The 20,420-nt window shown below is 41.5% G+C and overlaps 1 protein-coding gene across 11 annotated transcripts in view; it reads left to right on the top strand.

Annotated features, from left to right (window-relative positions):
• Window positions 1-20,420, top strand: part of MTCL1 (microtubule crosslinking factor 1) — a 103,163-nt gene that overhangs the window by 11,786 nt on the left and 70,957 nt on the right. For all 11 annotated transcript variants that reach the window (XM_090137379.1, XM_090137378.1, XM_090137375.1 and 8 more), the window contains exon 3: window positions 1,343-1,497. In XM_090137379.1, the coding sequence (XP_089993505.1) occupies window positions 1,343-1,497 (155 nt within the window). The remainder of the gene's footprint in view (window positions 1-1,342; window positions 1,498-20,420) is intronic.

Here is a 20,420-nt window from a genome sequence, read left to right as displayed (position 1 = left end):
TTCATACTGAAACAATTTTCATATTTTTCAGAAATGTTTCCATCAAGGCTAAGCTTTGTATAAGCATGATGCTTATCTAGTTTTACTTCTTATTTTTCCAACTATCGCCACCGTGTAGCTGTTTTGAGAACAGTTAACGTCTGGAAGTAGTAAGCATTTGGTACTTGAAAATGCATAACATAAAACCTTCTGAAGTTGGATTTGTTGGTTCCCAGCAGTGGAAATCTGAGTGACGTATCAAGTGATCAAACCTTTCAAAATGTCAGACTCGATTCTCTCTTTTATGGCAGGAACCAAGTGATAACCTTATCATAATAGAAGTGACAGATTATTCAGCAAAAATCTTGGCCATGGGTATCCAATGTTTTGGCTTGCCTGGGCCACACTGAGTTTCCATGGAAACTACAACGGATACTGAGAGCACAGTAACACTATTAGAGCAAATTCTCAGCTGTACAACACTGTTTTCACTGTTTACACAACTGTTTAGCCAGCATATCAAAATCCATAAACTTATTTGCCATAACTTGAATTGGCACTGTACTGCACCCTCCCCATGCCCTGGTGTCAGCCCAGATGGGGTTAGTAGTGCACTGATGTTTGGTCGATGCTGAGTGACAGTTGTGCGCCTGGGGCCAGGATGGGTCACTGGTTGGGTGTGCCTGATCTTGTCCATAGATCCAAATGAAGAAGATCATCATAGAATTATAGAATGGCTTGGGTTGGAAGGGACCCCATGGATCCAGTTCCAATAATGAGTTTCTTAATTTGCTTGCTTTGTTTTTGTTGAATTTTTGTAATTCAGTAATTCACCATTTTGTGTGATGAATCACTGTTCTGAATTGTTTGGTAATAAATATTCTTTCCTGTTAGTCTGGACTCATAAAAGCTAAGCTAGAATATATTTCTGTTTTCTTATCGCTCCTGCCAAGGTGTGATTGCTGCTAGAGAAGCAAATCTGGGTAGATGAGACTGTTGCATGAATGTGGCTTTGATGGATGACCTGTCAACTGTAAAGCACTGTATCTTTCATTTTATCCGTGTGATATGTTGGGACTTTGATGTATAGGCTTCATATCTGCTTGTTTCCTCCTGCTGTCCATGACGTTGCCTTATCATAATGTAGAGAGGATGGATAATCAAATGTGTGTTCATTTTGGATTAGAAATGAATATTCATTTTGGTATTCAGAAGTCTTGGAGCCTGTAATCGGCAGTTTCATAATTGAATTGAAAATCTGTTGACTGTCTCTTGGATGCTTCCTTCTGCAGAAAATATTCTATAGGTGTATTATATTCCTCGTGGATCCTCTTCATGTGTTTGTGTTTTTCTGACCAGGTAGCCAAAGATGTTTCTGTCAGACTGCACCATGAGCTGGAGAGTGTGGAGGAGAAACGTGTTAAAGCAGAAGATGAGAATGAAGTCCTGCGGCAGCAAATCATCGAGGTGGAGGTATCCAAGCAGACGCTGCAAAATGAGCTGGACAAGCTAAAAGAGGTAAGCAATAATTGGGAAAACAGTGCAGAAGAATATTGGTAGCTAAGATGGAAAATTTGGCACACAGGACTAATTCTTGCGTGACATGCATGCAGATATTGCTTGTGCAACTGTCTAAAAGGTCTCATTCCCTTTGTTGCACATCTCAGGTGTGTTGGTAATTTACAAATGGCAGAGGGGTAGGTGAGTGGTGTTGTGTGCCTTGTCCTGGGCTCTTCACAGGGTTTCTGTCTCGTTTTGAAACCAGCTTCTGTCAGCCTCTTTCTATTGGAGCAAAGCTGCCTTTGATTTGCGGCCAGCTATCTGACTCCCCTTTACCCAGACCGGGACTTCCACCTATTTTAGAGTCAAATGAAGTGTGTGTGACTCATCCCTGAGAGGTTAACTTGGATAGGCAAGCTGCCGCCTTGGCTGCTGCTCTTCAGTGGTGACAGTGGGAGCCACCAGCATGAGTTAGGCAGCAGGAATGTGGTCTGTAATGTATAAATAACATTGCACTTCGGGCACAGAAACACTGTCTGTTGAGAAGAGGGATCATCTCAATTGGAGCTGACATGTAGTCGTACTGGGTGAAGTGATGATCCTTGGAAGCAAGTGAGCTAGGAGCAGGGGACAGTAAAGGAGAGCCAAATACTAAATGTGTCCATATCCCGGCCTGTAGCAGTATTCCTGCTCTCTTGTTCATGCAGCAGATTGGCAGCTCTCAGCCGCTGCTCAGTTCTAAACCAGATTGAGATAGAACATTCAAACTTAATGAGGTAAGGCATTTATCCTCTGAGCCCTGGTCAGATTTAGAGAGCTGGTGCAATTATGTGTTATTTTAATCTTTCAAACAATGCTTACAAGTCAACTGGCACAAAGCCCGTTTCAGTTTCCTAAGGACAAACTCTATATTATTTCTCTGTGTGTTTTGAGTTCCGAGGATGAGGCAATCCAGAACAAGAGTTTTGAAGCATTTTGTACGTAATGGAGAGATTATCAGCAGTTGTAAACATCAGCATTGCTATGATAGCATCTGCTAAGGAGGACAAAAGGAAAGACTGGGTGATATTTTCTTTTCTTCTTTCTCAAGGTTGTTTGTGAATGCTGTGCTTAATGGACATGATGGCATGTTACAGGGTACTCAGTGTATATTTCACACAAAAATACCACATCACTGCAATACCTAATGCCATTTGTTGTTGATTAACTCACAGTTTGCTAGGTATTGCTAGATGGTCTTCAGGATTATAAACAGCTTGAAGAAACTAGGTTGTGAATTGTGGATTCTCAAACTTAACTCTAACCAGGCTGAATTTACTCTGCTCCTTACATGGCTAAGCTGAGCAGGGAAGCTCAAAAAACTCAGCTGTCTTCTGCTATGCAAGTAGAAGTGAGATACCCTCACTTTGGAAGCAGAATTGCCCCCACTTAGGGGCAAAGACTGGTAGAGAACTAGGAAAAGAGGAGTGGTGCAATGATGGGATATATACATTCTGAGCTGGGCGCATAGTAAGGCATAAGGTGTAGTAGTCACAGTGGGTGGTTTTTCATGCTATGACTGGTGTTATATCTGGAAGGCAGAAAAAATGTCACAAGGTCACCGTGGGTTAGAATAGGGAGGTTTAAATCCTCCATGGGTCACATGAGGACAGATGAGCCAGAAGTTTGAAAACACAGTGATATTTGTGCCATTAGTGTGTTTGCAAAGTAGTTTACATATGGCTGAAAAGTATAAATTAAAAAAAAAAAAAAAAAAAAAAAAAAACAGTTCTCTTGTCCCAAAAAATGTGTTCAAATAACTACGGGAAGAGATTCCTCTTTACATTTAATGTGTACAAAGCTCTAAAAGAGTGTATTACGGTCATGCCAGTAGTAAAACCAGTTCTTTATATGCCAGGAGAAAAGTGACCCAAAGGCCATATAGCTTCTTCCCATTCCACTCTGCCTGTGCATCTTGTCTATCCACCGGCTGGCACTTCAGAGGAATATCCTTCCTGCTCAGCCCTGGAGCATTGCCCAAGACCCCATTAGGTAGCGTTCACTCCCTGATGCAGCTTACTGTCTCCATATGCTAATTTTCCGTAATATCCTTGACTGCTTGCAGCCCATTTCATCTGTCTTCTGATCTATAGAAAGATTTTCTCATGTCTATGTTCATGTTCTCTGTTTAATTCAGTGCTAACTTCTCCTTTGTCCTGCTATACAACTCCCTCAGGTCTAATTTCTTACTGCAGCAAATAGCATGTATATTGATTGCCTTTAATGTATTTTTTCATATCAGAATTGTACACATCTCTGAAAGCAATCTTTCTTTAAAGCTACCTTCATTTTTATAATGTTCTTTTGAAGAATTCCTAAACAGTTTTGAGGTTCAGAGGAGGTACGTATTCTTTCATCCCAGTGCCTATTTCTACCTTGTGTGATACTTTCAGCATTTTCTGTGTGAAATACATACAGATTTGCTCAATCTAGATAAAATTCTTAATCTCCTTCAAGAAAGCCCTGCAGTTTTAGCTGGGGTATTAATTTTTGCCTTATCCTGACTGCATAATTTCAGTAGATAGGAGATAAGCTTTCCTGCTTAGTCACTAAACAGTTCTCAGCTTTGCAATTAATAGAAGCGACATTACAACAAAGAGGAAGGTTGACAAGAAGTCATCTGTCATGGCCTGTGCTGTGTTCTCATCTCCTGCTCTGCTGCTGCGTTGCAGCTAGTGCAGTTTCCTTCCCAGATGCTTTTGGATTCCCAGTTCACAATGTGTTCTCATAAGCTTTTGAATAATCTATCAAAAAATACATCTAGATTCTTTTGTTTTGTTCTGGTATCTTGCCATCATCAAAATATTCTGTTTTCCACTGACGATTCCAATAAAGAGCCTCCTGATCACAGGTGAAACACCACCTCTCTCTCTTTCTCATTTTTCCCTAGGCATGCTGTGTCCCAGCAGCCTTTCTTAGCATTTCCCATAGATGTGTTTTGAGCTGGGGTATAGATGAGTCTTTTGAGCAGCAGTTTTAGATTTTATCTGGTTTTTAGGTTTGCTAATTAGAAACTATTATTCTCTAATTGTGTTCATCAGCAGTCTGGAATTCACTGTGTTAAATCATGCCACTTCATTTTTTTTTTCAGTTTTCTTAACCAAAAGATATTATGGAGCTTTCCTTTCCCCTAATTATTCTTTTTTACTCCTTTCTTCTTTCCCCCCCCCCCCCCCCCTAATTTTGATGGTGTGTTTTTTTCCCCCACTGTAAAGTTTAATCACTCTTTCCTGAAATGCTTCCACTGGTTCTTTTGAAACTATTTCTTTTACTGGATAATAGCGTTTCTCTGAATATTTCCTAACTTTACTGGCGGTGCCAAGTTGTTCTCCTTCTGCCTGCTCCAAATGCTGCAGTACTCCAAGTGGTTCATTGAATTCTTTTCCCACAATTACATTCACCTACTTTTTCAGTTTTCCTTTTTTTATTATTATTACCCCGGTCTTTTCAGCTGGTTTGGGGCCTCCCTTTGATGCCTTTTTTTTTGTGGCAGCTGCTTATTACTTTCTCCAGAGCTTCAGAGTTTTCCTACTGCTGTGAATGCTTCTTTGTAGTACATCCTTTGCAAAATTGCCATGTCCCTGAGAGCTGCCCCTTCTAGGAATTTGCTAGGATCTTCTGTGACTTACCAAAGCTGCTGCTTCCCTAGAGCTTTAAAAGCAAAGGCCGTGTTCCATCGCAATGTGGATAAGTATGTGCATCACTACCAGGGTTTGCATGCTTTTTTCTTTTGTTATCTAGGTGTCTAGGTTATTAACAGGGACAGTTGAGGAAATAGAGAGCCAGTAGAGTTAAAAACAACAACAACAACAACAACAACCACAAAACAAAAAAACAAATGACTCTGTCACTGGCACATCACTTCAGCAGCTTCCCTTCAACTGTCATTTTTTCCTTCCTTGTTTCCTAATTCAGCTCATAAGAAATGCTGCTGTAGGTTGATCATTTCTGAATGCTTCGTGGTCAAGTTAAAACTCTTTCCAAACTTTTATTTCTTTGGCAAAATGATGGAAATTCTGGAAGTAAATATGTAGAGGGATGCAAAATCAATTTTTTAAAAGTTAGGACAAATCTGAACCGGTTGCTTATATAACTGCAATTACAAACTTTCATTTGTATTCATTAGCATACACTTTTTAATTGTATCATCCAATGTTTTTTCTGCTGTACCCTTGCCTCATGCAGTGTACATATGGCTCATTTCTGCTGAATGGTTTCTACTCACGTGTTAATAACAGATAAGCTTCCTTGTCAAGCAACTGGTTAGTCTTCTAACTCTGGAATATATTCTCCATGCACCAGAAGGAGAGGCCAGTGTTGCTTTAAATCTGCAGTCATTTCCACTGGTTCAGTGGTGGAACCGCTGAAAAAGGAACTGAATTCCTTTAAATTCATGTGAGTGCATGCTCATGCATTGCTCATGCATTGCTCATGCATTGCTGAGTATTAATTCTATTAATTTGAATAAGGCAGTAGTTTATTTTTTGTACACTTAAACTTAGTTTTACTTAAATCATGGGAGAAAACATTCCCTTAATCAGAGGCTCTAAAACATCGATGCAAAACTTGTACCAGCTCTCTGAGATGCTCTCTCAGCATCTACAAAGGTGGTAAACTTTCCCAAAAGTGCAACTTTGACAACAGCACATGGGTTTCCTTTGAGATGTGAACATCCTTCCCTCTGCAGCTAACCCATCCTAATTGTCACTTCTTTGGGGCCAGGAAGGCACTTTTAGGGAAGATTTTCCCTTTATTTCCTTGGCCTCACTCTGGAAAGTGTTTAAACCTTTCTTGCCCTCTGTCCCCAGCTTGAGGCAATCTCTCAGCTAAGATGTTTCACAAGTAGATGATCTGGAAATTTAAACAAGTGTGAAATCATGTTTGTAAAGTGTCTGATGATAATTCCCTTGCAAGTGGTATCTCCCAGGATAACGCTCTCTCTAAACTTCAGTACCTGGGGAAGAATGAACCACCTCTGCTATTTACAGTAGAAATGAGCTCAAAAGGCACAGGACCTGCTTCTGGCTTCTCTGGGAGTGAGCTGTTCTCTTACTTGCAGCTGCCAACTGTGTATTTTTGCCTGTCCTTTGTCTGGGTTTGGGCTGTGAGCTGGGGAAGAGAAAGAAGCTGTGCCGAGATCATGAGCTGCTTGGGATGGGCAGACAAAGGCTTGGGAGGATTAGGGGAGCAGCTGCAGAAGATCTGACATGAGTGCTATGGTTTAGCAAGAAATGAATGAGAACTGTGTCACTGGGAAGAAAGGGGCATTTATTGCTGGGGGACAGCCATGCTGAGCAGGTGACAATCTGTGTATTGCCACTGAAGCAGCAGGGCCAGAAGGGAGCACCATCCGTGCCTCCAGCCTTCCAGGCTGTCATGATGCAGGCCAGGTGCCCTGCTGCAGGCACAGTCATTTGGGGGAATTACTCCCACTTGGTGCAGAACCATTGCTGCTGTCATATCCACTGGTGGTGTTACAGAGAAAGACAGAGGCAACATGAGAGAGCAAGAAAAAACATTTCCGCTTATTTCCACATGAGAGGAGAGAAGTGGGAATCCATTGGCCGTTAGTAATCTCTAACATCTCCCTAGGATACAAATAGAGATGAGAAGCAGTGCATGCAATAAATGGGACTTTCCAGGTTACCCTTGGACATATTAGTACAATGGCTTCTCCCAAGACTCTTTCATCTGAGGATCGTCACTTGCTGATGGGGATGCTGTCACACCACAGCCTACCCTCTCCTCCACCCCTGCAGTACTTGGTTTTGGAGGCACAGTTTGAGAACCGTTTCCGATACTTTCAAAAATGGTAGAAATACCTGAAATGAAATATATTTTAAGCATATTATTTATGGACGGTTTTGCTCCAGAATATGTATACACTGCTCTGTTTTACATCACTGAAGGTAGTGAGCATGTTTGTGATAGAAGAATATACTATAGCTCTCTCATTATAGTAAGCAAAATGAAATCTGCAGCCTGCTTCCTAGAACTGAGTGTGATGGCCTGATTTTCATCACCTTGAACATACTAAGTAGCACACAATACATACGGCATATGGTTAAATTATTTCAGTCTGAAGTCTCTTCTCTCAACCATTTGCACCATAGTGCAAAGTAATATGCAAGAGGCAGAGAGATTATTTTTGGTAAAAAAAATATATTTGTTTGTAGAAAATACTGCCCACATTTTCATTAGCTGGGAGTTCATGTGCATTTACTAAGGTAGCACATAGTTCTGCAATCGTTTCCCAAATGAAACTGTCCTGAAGTGGGTGAAATAGGACTCAGCCACGAAGTGTCTGATTTCTGTGCTGTATACATTTTCTTAGTTGGCAGTGATTTTAAATGATGGAAATTTGCTGAGAAATGGACAAAGAGAAGACCTGCAAGCCACAGATGCAAATAACATTAAGAGCACTGAGCAAAATCGTCATCTTGACTTAGTAACCCCCCTGCTTAGAAGTTACTGCTTGTGACAGTTCTAAGTAATGAAGTTTTCTACAATAATCATAACAAAACCCATTAACTGCCTGAAAATTTTACTGAAGCATCACTTTGTCTTGTTTTTTTTTTTTTTTTTCTTTTTTTTTTTCTTCTATGATAAATAATGAATTGGTACTTAAATCACAGTGAATGATTTATTATCATTATGGCATTTCAGGAGCTGTAGAAGTAGTGAAATGCTCTGCTCAGTGCTGATGCCCACAGTGAGGTTTGTGGAAGGCAAGGGTATGGATCTGCCTCTACTCGTAATGCACAGCAGACAGGAAGCACTCCCAATGAACAGAAACTTTTTTTCAAGGAAAAACACTATACATGTTCTAATGTACTGTCTGTATTTCTTTCTTAGAAAATGTAAAAATACATTTCAACAAAACCACAGTTTTCAGAATGTCTAGTGCCAGTCTCTTATGCCAAAATGTTTAGTGCCACTCAAACACTGCATGCACACAGAGCAGTATCTGCACCTGAATTTCTGATTTGCCAAATAAACTACCATCAAGCTCTAGCTATGTTATAGCTATTTGTTATCTGACAACACTTGCAGGCAATCATCTGATGTTGCTTCCAAGTCCTGCTATAAAGTTTGAAGTCAGGAATTTCAGTAGTAATTCTGATTATCAGATCCAGTTTTACACCACCCAAATAATGCAGCCTCCTGTTATCCAGATGGAGCAGAGCCTCTTGCATGAGGCATTCCTACAGATCACCCCATCACTGCTCCTCTGTACCCTGCTGGGCCTCCCTTGGCCTTTGGGTATGGAAAAATATCCTTTAAGTCTGCCATAGCTGGAGGACTGCCCCAATACTGGATAGCTATATAAGAAAACCTTTGTACAATGACTTAATTCCTCTATGCCCTATTAGTCATGTATTTTTCTTAGTTTATAGCAGAAAGCTTTCAGTCACTGAACAACTGCTGTTCTTGCAGGAGCTGGCATGGAGATAACCTCCACAAAGCTCAGGCTGTACATCCTTCCCCCATCCTCTACTCGGTTACCAAAAATAATCCTGCTGTGTGTCACGTGTGCCTCAGCAATGACAGTGCAAACAAACCATAGCCTGTGTGAAATCTGTATAAAATATTCATGGGGAAAATATGGGCTTGGTTTTGATTTTTTTCCCTTATTCTGTCATCATTTCCTTAGCAAGGTCTTGTAAAAATTGAGTAGTGAGTCCTCAAGTGCTGCTTTTTGGGGAGAAAATAAGGTGTGCTCTTCAAATTCTGAATCCCGTTCCAGCTGATGAAGACAGCACCATTTGCTTTCCTGGCCAAGGTGTAGGCAAGGCTTTGTCCCAGGGCAAGTGTATTTTCATTGTTATTGGGTGAGCACAAGCTGGAATTTAAAGACGGAATATCCACAGCATAGAGCAGGGCTGATGAAGACTATTTCTCACCTTTCCACTTTCTGTTGATATCCACTGTCTGTTGGCTGCTGGCACAGGAGCATCATGCAGTGCTTGCGGCAGAAATGGGCAGCCAGGGATCTGCAGTTCAAGCATGATGCTCTGGCTTGCGCCTGTCTGACATCAGGCTCAGAGGATCCAGCCTGGATCACGCACAGCAGGGAGCTCCATCTGAGTGAAAAAGGGAGTCTAAAGTTGTCAAGAAGCACTGGTGATTTGCCGGGTGAGCTCGGAGACGCTGTTCCTGCAACACACAGCTGCCGTGCTGCGTTTTGGCTGCCTGGTGGGGAGCAGCCGCCAACTGCTTTCCTATCACATGCCCAGTGGTTTTATCCACGCATCTGGAGCTCTGGGGAGCTGGGTGGAAAAGAAAAAGAGACAGTCTGGCAGAGCGAGAGCAGGAATGTTGGGAAAGGTGCTTTCATATCAGTGTTGCTGTGGGCGTTTCGGTGGTGGTGCTCCATGCAGGACTAGGCCTCAGCACACAGTGCTGGCAGCCCTGGGGCAGCACTGCCTGCAAATGTCTGTGCTGCTCTGGAATGCCAGCGATATTGATTTCTGTCCTTCTTTGAAAGGGTTAATGGATTATTTCTCTTCTCAGATTAATTATTTACACTTGCTTCTCTAGCTCAATTTTTAAAAGGAAAATATAACTTATTGCACAGATAACTTATGAATTATTAACATCACACTACTTGAGCTGTCAGAGGATGAATGAGGGGACAAGACCTGGCTGCCTTGCCAAGTTTCACGTTGCCGCATGCTACAGCGCTGGGCTATCCTGCTTGGCACTACCACCAAAGCCTGGTGTTTCTCCTTGGACACCCACCTGACATTCTGACAGCCATAGGTTGGGCAGAAGCCACTGAAAGGGTCTGAACTGTACTGAAAAAACCTTCTAGTATTTGAAGGAACAGTATAAACAGGAGGGGGGAACAAGTGTTCAAATGGGTTGATAGTGATAGGGCAAGGGGGAATGGTTTTAAACTGAGGCAGGGGAGGTTTAGGTTAGATATTAGGAGGAAGTTTTTCACACAGAGGGTGGTGAAGCACTGGAACAGGTTGCCCAAGGAGGTTGTGGATGCTCCATGCCTGGAGGCATTCAAGGCCGGGCTGGATGTGGCTCTGGGCAGCCTGGTCTACTGGTTGGTGACCCTGCACATAGAAGGGCGGTTGAAATTCGATTGTCACTGTGGTCCTTTTCAACCCAGGCCATTCTATGATTCTATGAATAAGCCCCAGTCAACTCCTAGATACTGGGAGTGAATGGTAGTACTGAGGCTGTTTCTTCCTTTCTCACTCTGCTGCCTGCAGTAAGCACAGTGGAAAAGCAGAGTCAGTCAAGCAAGTAGAGCAAAGGTTTTAATATAAAGAAAAAGGTTTTAATATTGAGGAAAGGGTTTAATATATTCTTGTCTGAATATGAATGTTTTAGGTTTTGCACTAGTTATATTAGCTGGAGAAGGTAAAGTGGGTTGATATTTAGGGACGTCAGCATAATGTCTATGTGGGCAGAGGGAGCACAATGATCCATCTGAGACTGCCAGATGTACGTATTGGTCTATTTAAGGACTCTTTCTCAGGGATCACTCCAAAATAGTTCAGCTCAATCTCTTCAGCAGGCTTTTGCTACAGTACTCTGCGCTGGTAGAAACTGGGGCTTAGGTGGAGATGGGCAAATGCAGCTCATCTCGCCAGTGCTTTGCTCAGCATTCAGAAAAAAACCTCACCCTTGATTCTGCTGGTATCAGAGGGGCAGATTTTATAGCGACTAAGGAGTGAGCAAAGCAATTAAGATATAAAAAACGCTTGTAAGGCAGAGTTTAGTCTGAAAAGATAAGATGTTATTCTTTAGTTACTTAATGTTTGTGGTCACATATAATACAGTTTTCTGTCAAAAACAATTGAGGATGATTTTTTGTCTCCTCTTTCAGTTATAATGAGTCTGGTTCTTCTGCTTTCCCAGTGCCTTGGTCGTGTGTCTTTTATGTTGTCTTTTATTAATCTGTTGATTATTCCAAAGCCAGGAGAGATAGTGCACTTTGCTGCAGGTGTCACAAACTGGGCAGTTCTAGGGGTAGGTTCTAGTAGTAGTCTGGAGAGGGACTGGGAAGTATGTCCTACATTACTAACCAGGATGAGAAATTATGGAAATCACTCATATGGAGGAAGAAATTACGTGTTTGTAGGGTGGTTTTTTATTATGGGAAAAAAATTCAGTCCTCAGATTTCCACCCCAAGGGTGTCCTTTTTGCAGTGTCGTTGTAACTCCATCTATATCTATGGATGGAGGCAATAGAGGACTCATGGAGGGATAAGGAGATAAGTTAATGTTATGCCTTGACCTCTGTGAATTGGAATTATGAAAGGGTAGCTTTTAAGTTCTCCACTGTGTTACACCATGGTCATCTGTCAGGGGATGTGACTGTAGTATCTGAGTAGCCTTCACAAAGGAAACAAAGGAACAAGAAACTAGGGTTACTGTACTAAAAAAAAAATTAAGCATTTTTTTTTTAAAGTGTTGGAGTGCATTTCGAAGTGCCCAGTGCACCAGCCTTTCCTTTTCACATCCTCCATCTCCTCAGGTGACCAGATGTATCAGCTTTTCACCCTTCCCTTCTGAAGTTGCCTCCTTGATGGGACTCTTGCACGGTTTGCTCCTTTTCTCTCCTTCACCACAGTATTTTCCTGTGCATATTGCAGATGTGGATGCTAAGTCACACTCAGATCTCTGGTGTTTGCAAACCAGCCCTTCAGGCTAGGGGCAGCTGTGGTGAGCAGGACTTCAGGCACGGCCCAGGCCAGCAGCACCCAAAGCTGAGATATTGTGCTTGAAAATTTACTCTACAGCTGCTGCCAGAAATTTTTGCTCCCTGTAGCCAAAGCTTCCAGCAAGCACACAAATCCTTGAACAGAAAGATATTTTATGTTGCTTCTGGTTCTACCTGCTTTCAGTTTCCCTGGAAGTACTGCAGGAATATTCTCCAGTTGGGATGATTGTTCACTTGTGTTCTCATCCTGACTGTAATCTGTAAGACCAGGCAAAGTGAAAAACAATATGCCAGCACATTTTAAAGTTGTTTGGCAGTTTGGGTTTTTTTGTCCTGTAGAGTGTTATTTCACTCTTGAGTGAGGTTTTGTGTCTGCTCACTTGAAATAGGATGTCCATCAGTGTGCACAGGCAGAGAGTAGTACTTAAGAACCGAGTACTTAACGCATGGATGTCAGTATGCATATGTGCTGTGGAGATTTTCAGCACTGTTGTTTCTTTACTTCAAGAAGATGAGGAGAAAATTTGTCAGACTCTTGGTCAAAGGGAAGTTAACATTTTTCAAGAAAAGAGGAGAGCCTTGTGGCAACAAGTATTGTTGGCATGGGCATTTCATGCATGCTTCATGTTCTCACTCAGCTTTCTTTAGAACCAACAGTAACAGAAGGGCTGTGGACGTGGTAATCCACAAGTGATGCTCCACAAGTATCCACAGTGTAATACTCCACACGACATACAACACTTCTTCAGGTAATGTGAATAGGAAGATCTCAGTAACACTCTTGCATGAGTTTTCATAGCAAACAACAAATCAAGAAAGATTAAAAAAAAAAAAGTCGCTCAGTTGCTCTGTACATTATGGTCAGTTTCCTAAAGCAATCAGCATGTAATTCGCAGTATATGAAGACTGTCAATGCTTTCCATGTTTCAGGGGGACTAGTTACTAATAAAGGCATTCTGGCAACTGAAGCTGACAGCCTGTTAACAGGCTTTAACTGCGACTGTTGATTGGATCCTGGCACCTTTATTCCAGGTCATCAGCTAACATAATTGAAGGGGACACGAGCACTAATTACAGTGCAAAGGTTGTCATTCTTATCATATTGCAGTCTGATCTTTAAATCTGAGGCCAACTTTTCCATCCATTTCCTGCTCCAAAGCTTTTTTGGTGATCATGTGGCCATCCTACCCTTTGCCCTGAGGCCCTGCAGTTGGGTCAGACTCGGTTGCTCAGAGAGGAGAGTGGAAATAATATGAGATTTCCGGAAGTGCTGGAGAAATTGTGAAAGTAAATAGCTTGGATACATCGCCCACCACCAAAGTCTCATTTTACTCTTGTCTGACAAGGAAGGGTTGCAAGGAAAGGGAGATGCAATAATAACCAGCGTGGGGCTTGTAGAGGAGGAGGAGAAGTTGAAATTCTTGGAACACTTCTGGTTTAGTCTTAATTTGCTTATCAGGGCTTCTTGTGTCACATTGCCTCATAGCTGGTTATCTGTAATCAAGCTACTTCAAACAAAGGCATTGATAATAATATTTCCACTCTCCCTTTGAATTATTTTGCAAAGGGTTAACCTTAAACCAGGTCACCAGCTTGACAGTTGCAAGAAAAATTGTTTTTACCATCTGACACTGACAGCATAACAGAGACAAGGCATCATTAAGGATTTATGGAGTTTCTATTTTCTCCATTAAAGTACAGACTATTATTTTCAAAGGAAAGATTTAACACAATGAAATCATTAGTGACTGTACATTTACATGTTCTCGACAGCAGTTCTGGCTATTACAACTGGGCCTCTATAATATGCATACTGGGAACAGTTTATCTTTCCACCTTTACAAGGAGGTGCGGAATTTGACCAGTAATGTGCAGATGTCCATTTGGTCATCGATACCCATCGATAAAGGTGGTAAAATAGCTTCTTGTCGTTCCACTCTGTTTTATTTCTTTAATTGCAGTCATAAGTTTTTTTCCATGGCTGGGTGTTAAAAAGGCAGCCTTGAGTAGTGATATGATGAAGATATGCACAGTGAAATATGACATTACCTTGCAAGGAAGGAAAATCATTCTGTGTTAAGCTTTATGGACTTTAGCATTCAAATCATGTGAGTGTTAAAATATGGGAAAGACTTGATGACAGTTCTTATATGCTTACAAAGGATTGGAGATGAGGGAATTGGATCCCTGGAGCTGTCAAAGGTCAGATCACTGCCTCTTTGCAGCTCGTAAGGGAAGCTGATTCTGCAATGAGGGCATGTCAAACCTTCCCAGGTAACAGTGGCAATCTCTGGAGGCAGATGGTGTAATGAAAAGAGTTTTTTTTTTTTTTTTTTTGTCTCAATTCATTATTCTTACAGGTCTAGGGAAATCTAACTACTAGTAGGCATCCAGGCCTAGTTACTTTAAACCAATTACTTTGATTGGGCATTCAATAGCAAAAAAGACCATGAGGTTTGCTAAGGTAACTTGAATGCAGCCAAATAAAATGTCAAGGTTTCAGTATCTTGCAACTGTGCATACTCTGAAGCATTGGGTTTACATGATTTAAAAACCTTCCAATAGCACATTCTGGTGGAGTTCTGGAGTTCTGGTCTGTGCAGGGACCAGTCCCATTTTCCCATCTACAGAACTGTTCTGTCTGCTCCAGACTGTCAATTCTGTGTGGCAACAGGTAACCAAATACACTGTCGATTTGGTGAGCATGCTAGTTTAGAAGTGTATTTCTGTTCTTGAAACTTGTATGTAAAGCAGTGTCTGGGGCTCACTGATCAAGCAGACCTTCAAAGTCAGTCTGTTTAGTTTACTTCTTGATTGCCGGTCCCAAAACCTCAGTATGGTATCAGGTTTGTTCATAAACAGCTGTAGAAAAAAGCATTCTGATGAGCAGACTGTATTCCTTGGCAGAGACCTGCCACTCTCCACTGTAATCAGCGCAGTTAGCCTGCTCTTGCAATAATACATCCAAGGACACCATCCAACCCGCCAACTTCTGCCTGGGGTGGCAGCTGCATAAGTCATTTGTCTGCCACGAGGCATGGAAGAGAATATGTGTCCTTGTCTCTGCTTGCTGGACATCAGGGGAAACTAAGCACCCAATGCTCCCCTGCAGAATGTCTCGTAGCCATCCCAGTGCCCATGCCCTGGTCATTTGCAGGTTGCCTTCCCATTTGCTATTAGAGCAGCTGCATGTTGCTGCCTATCTTCTTCTGGCCGCTTCTGCTCTTTGGTATTTTGGGAGCATTTACTAAACGCTGCTAAAGTAAGGGATGCTGGAGCCGTGCTCAAAGTGAAAATGTAGCGGTAGCAGCAAAAGTATGTCTTAATTCTGAGAAGATTTAATAACTGTCTGGGATTGTATGTGCTCTCTGCGTTTTCCATCACAGTTCTTACTGCGGTGTTTTTGTGAAAGGGAACCAGGAGGGGGAAGAAGATTATAATGCCCAGATTTTCAGAGGCCGATGGTACAAAGGGTGGGATTGTGGAAACAGAACAGCTCTTTCAGATATAAAACTTGATAAATTGCTTCACTGTAATGACGCTCAGCAGAAGCAAGTGAGTAGCAGAGAAGGAATGTAATTTCAATTATGCCATAAATTCACTTTCAGCTGGCACAGCTATCAGAGGGCAGACAGAATTTCCTTCCTTATTTTGATGAAATACAAGTACTCTGTATTTCATTTGCAATTGCTATTTCTTCTTTGGTGCAGCGCAGGTTGGCAGAGACATCCCCTTTTTCATTATGAAGATGATTTGCATAGAAGCTTTCATGTGTTTGTGTTATTCATTCCCTACTTTTTTGCTATGTGAATTTCCTGTGATGATCTCATGATGTTGACGGCATTCCTTGTGATGGCATAAACAGAGATTGATGCCTTGCTTTCATATTTGGGTGTGTTAGGGAATAGTCACATTCAAATCACTACTCAGCTACATCCAGGGAGCCCTACTAATGGCAGAGTGAGATGCACTTCAGACACAAGGTAGATCCTCTGCTAATGCTGTCGCTCTCGATGACAATCTCACTGAGTTTCAGGGAGATTTAAATAGTAGAAGGAAAAGATTCATGCATGAAGAAGAAAGAGCTCGTTGAAAATAAATTTAAACTACTATTTGTTACAGCTACTACAAATAAAAGAGTTACTGAGAAAAAAGCGGGAGTGCACAGGGCTGTCTTGTATGACAGTATCACTGCTTAGTGTATGACTAGCTCTTTCATACTCACAAAAATGAAAAAGAGGGATGTCAGGGTGCTTATTGACGTTCAGTGTTATATTTGGGACTACCAGTGTGGTTCAGTTGGAGACTCTTGCTGTAATTCACTGTACTTAATAATTCATGACACGCAGTTTTTGGTGTGATTTACTCCAGGCTACTGATGGGTTAAGAGCGGGACACATAATTATTTTAAACAAACACTGTTGAGTTGTCGACGATGTTTCTAATCTCTTCAGTAGGGATAGGCATGGGGATTTGAGGCCCAGCTAGTATGCAATGAATTCTTATGCTCTCAGGGCAACCACTCAACTATTAAGTTTGTCCAGGAATAGCTTTGAAAGCATCTTTAAGTTCTCTTGGTTTTCATCTTGCAGTTGTATTATGTGTGTGTGGCCAAAGAGTTTCTGCCATTTTGGGGTCTCCTTTCACTGACAGCGCACCAAATCATAGCTTTTAAAACTATCTGTAAACCCCCATCAGTTCTCTTCAGTGAGAAGAGAACTACTACAGAAAAAGTGTTTTTGCTGTTTGTTTACATTTCTGCCTCCTTCCAAGACCAAGTGACTTTTCTACTGGCGCAGAGGGTTGCCAGAGGCAGAAGCTATTACAAAATAACTTGTTTGGTAGACAGTGTAAACAAGTCACCAGCCTGTGAAACTCACTGCTACATGATTGTCACCCAAGGGCAGGGATTTAGGGAGACTCAAAAGAGACAAGGCACGCAACTATATGTAACAAGTAACCGGACCTGTAATGCAAGTCAAAATAATACCACCACTTTCAGAAATGATGACAACACTGGATTTAGGGTTTCTGTGAACACTGAATTTGGAGATTTACCCAGGATATCATTAGCTCGAAGGGATTTCCTGCAAGATTTTCTGATGTTTTTTCTTTGAGGTACTGTCAGTGATCATCCCCAGCTTCTTTCCCATAGGGAATGTGTGGATGTCTCTCTCAGTATGATATGCATAACCTTACTTGAAAAGAAGCTCATTGAAGATGAGAAGCTTTCCAGCCCCAAATTCCCAGTAGAAGATACTGTACATCTGAATTGGCCATAGACTGAAAGTCCAGGTTCATCATCTTCCTCCATCTGAGTTACTGGAAATCCTCATTCAAATGTCAAAAGGCTATCCCTGTAATGTGTTCTGGCAACAGATTTTTTTATTCTCAGTACAGCTTCCAGACATATCTGGCTTCACTCGGTTGAAGCTTCTCATCTCCTCAGGAACTTTAATTAAAAATAGTACATCCTAGTAATTCAGTTGCTTGTATAATTTTTCTCTGGTAAAATAAATTAAATTTAAGTAGGCTGTATCATTTAGCTGCTTACTGATGGGTCATCATTATTTTTTTTTTAATTGAAACCACTAGATGAGCATACCATCTGTAATTCAAACAAATCAAGGTCTTTAAATTTTTTTCTGCAATGGTAAATTAAACAAAGGTAATATTATGGAATTTCTCGCAAGTCGTAGGGTCCAGTTTTTAGCTGATGTATGGTTTTAGCAAGGCTTTTTAGCAAGGTTTAGGCTACCGTCACTGTTGTATAATCTTAATCCTGCCAATAGTAAAATAGGATTTGGTGCTGCTCTATACCTACCCAGCAGAGTTGGAGTAAACAGGATTTGTGTGGGTAGGTATCTGAAAGGAACAGCTGCAAAACAGATCTGCAGTTGCTTGTGGGCTGCAGCATCATGGGAGGATTTGGGTCCTGGCTCCATTTAGTGGCAGAACTACTCAGCACCTTTGCCTGTGGCCAGAGCTCAGCCCAGTCTTTTCTTTGAACACTGACTTGGGTTAAAAAGTGACTGAGTTTTTAACTTAGCCAGGCAGGGACTATATAAAGTCTATTGATACCCTTACTAGTCTCAAGAGATTTAATGTAGGAAAAAAAAAAAAAAAGGAATAAGTATGACCAGAGCATAGAAATCATTCTCACGTGTGGAAAGTGGAAAGAAAGAATGAGACAAAACATGCTAGGCGTATAGGCTGTGACACTGTTGAGGAAATGAAGACAAGAGGTAATGCCATGCTACCTCAGTACTGCTTGGAAAACACAACTGGGAAGATTCTAGAATTTTGTTATATCTTTATTGTTACTCATACTGTCCTCTGTCACTGGGGAAAGGAGTAGGGGTGTTACTCCATATTCTCCTTAGGCTAGTTGAGCAGGAAGGACTGAATTACATTTATCTAAGACTAATACATAAAATAGTGCCTAACTGCTTCCCACAAGATTCAAGTCTCCAGGCAGAGCTTCATAAAAGAAGCTCCTTGCCTGCCCTTTCCTCTCCACCCTGCAGAAGTAGGCAGCTTCGCCAGCCAATGCCTTGGTTGTCACTCCATCAGACAGTAGCATTGCTCACCAGGCTTACCAGAATGGTTCGAACAGGAGTCTGCATGCCTGATAGGGTGGTGCTATTAGAACCAGGGTACTACATTTCTGAGAGCTGCATCCATTCTCACAAAGGTGACATCTGATGTGTCTTCCTAATGCTGCCCTCCCTGAAGCATTGCTCCATTGAAAGGGCTGCCCACTGGACTTCTTCCCTCACCCTACATCTGTTGTACAGAAAGATGGAGCAGTGTTGATTTATGCACACAAAATGGCTCCAAGCCCAGGCTAGAATCAGTTTTCCCTGCACTAGCTTGGAAATAATGACAATCTTGAAATGAGACTCTTTGCCCACTGTGTATGTAGGGTTGATTTAGAAGTCCTTGCTCACATATGTGAAAAAGTAGGTGGTGACATGGAGGATCTAGGAGTTGAAGGCTATCTGAGATGGACGTATTCTCTTCCCATCAGACCACTTGTTTTGAATTGAGTCAGACAATGAGGGGTTAAACACTTACTTGCAAACAACCTTATTCTTCAGTAGTGAAATGCAATTTTGTTTTTCAGGAATCTGGTATGCTTCATATATCTACTTCTGACTCATGTTCTTTCTGTTCAATGGGACTTCAAACGGTAGATGGGAAGGGTGATATGGGGAAGGCTTTACCAAGAAGCTGAAAAAGGCAGAAAATGGGAAGGTTTGAACTTGCTTGCAGGCTATTCCTTTGAGCCAGCATTCAAGGACATGGAATAGCAGAGAGTTACTGATGTCAACACCAAGGCTCTTTTGATGCCCTGCTCACTACTCATGGCTTGAAAAAAGTGCTTGAAAATTTTTTAAAGTTTGAAAGTGCTTGGAAAGGTGTTTTTATTTTACCTATATGTTCTTGTGGGACATAGCTTCCTTGAACACAGGTAAATCCTTGCTGAGCTGTGCACGTGACACCTAGGCATTAGCTGGGATAAACTCTGCTCAGGGAGAGCGAAAACAAGAAAATGCAGAAGCACTCACTATCTTTATGCAGAGAAATTCTGCATGACCTTCTCTGAGTGAATACTGAGAAGCATATTCAAAATACAGAGAAACTCGAGTGAGAACTTTCCAGAGCTGTTAACAAACTTTTTGTTCTACAATGCCCATTCCTTAGGCCTTTGAGAACACTGAGAGTATTCATCTGAGGATGCAGGGATTAAATTAGTGTATATTCAAGCAAATCTGTTATAGTCTGCAGTGGATGTTAAACAAGAAATTCTTGAACAGCTGGAGGTGGGAGGTCTTCAACATTTTCCATTGCAAATGTTAATGTATCTAGCAGACAGAAGGAGTATTATACAAAAAGCTAATACTTTCAGATTTTTCTGGTGCTGACCTATGGCAAGAAGGCCTGCATTTGCATTATTTCTGTGGTACTTTTTTCATAAGGAAAGGATGAAAGCAAGAAGTAAAGAGATTTAAACTTGAAGCCTATTGTTCCTGTGAAAGTATCATTCAAAGGAGAAATGAAAACCTGTTTAAAAGTAGAAAGGGATAAAATCAAGACCTGGCAAGGCGGAAATGTTTTTTGATTCTAACTAAAACTTCCAGTTGGTAATATATATACCCAAATTATTCAGAAAGACTTTTTCTATCGGAGAGACCATTGTAAGATTGAAATAAAG

The sequence above is a fragment of the Phasianus colchicus genome, chromosome 3 (genome assembly GCF_987193195.1).
Source record: "Phasianus colchicus chromosome 3, bPhaCol1.hap1.1, whole genome shotgun sequence".
Taxonomy (NCBI): domain Eukaryota; kingdom Metazoa; phylum Chordata; class Aves; order Galliformes; family Phasianidae; genus Phasianus; species Phasianus colchicus.
Note: the sequence above shows the minus strand (reverse complement) of the source record. Positions and strands in the feature narration are given on the sequence as shown.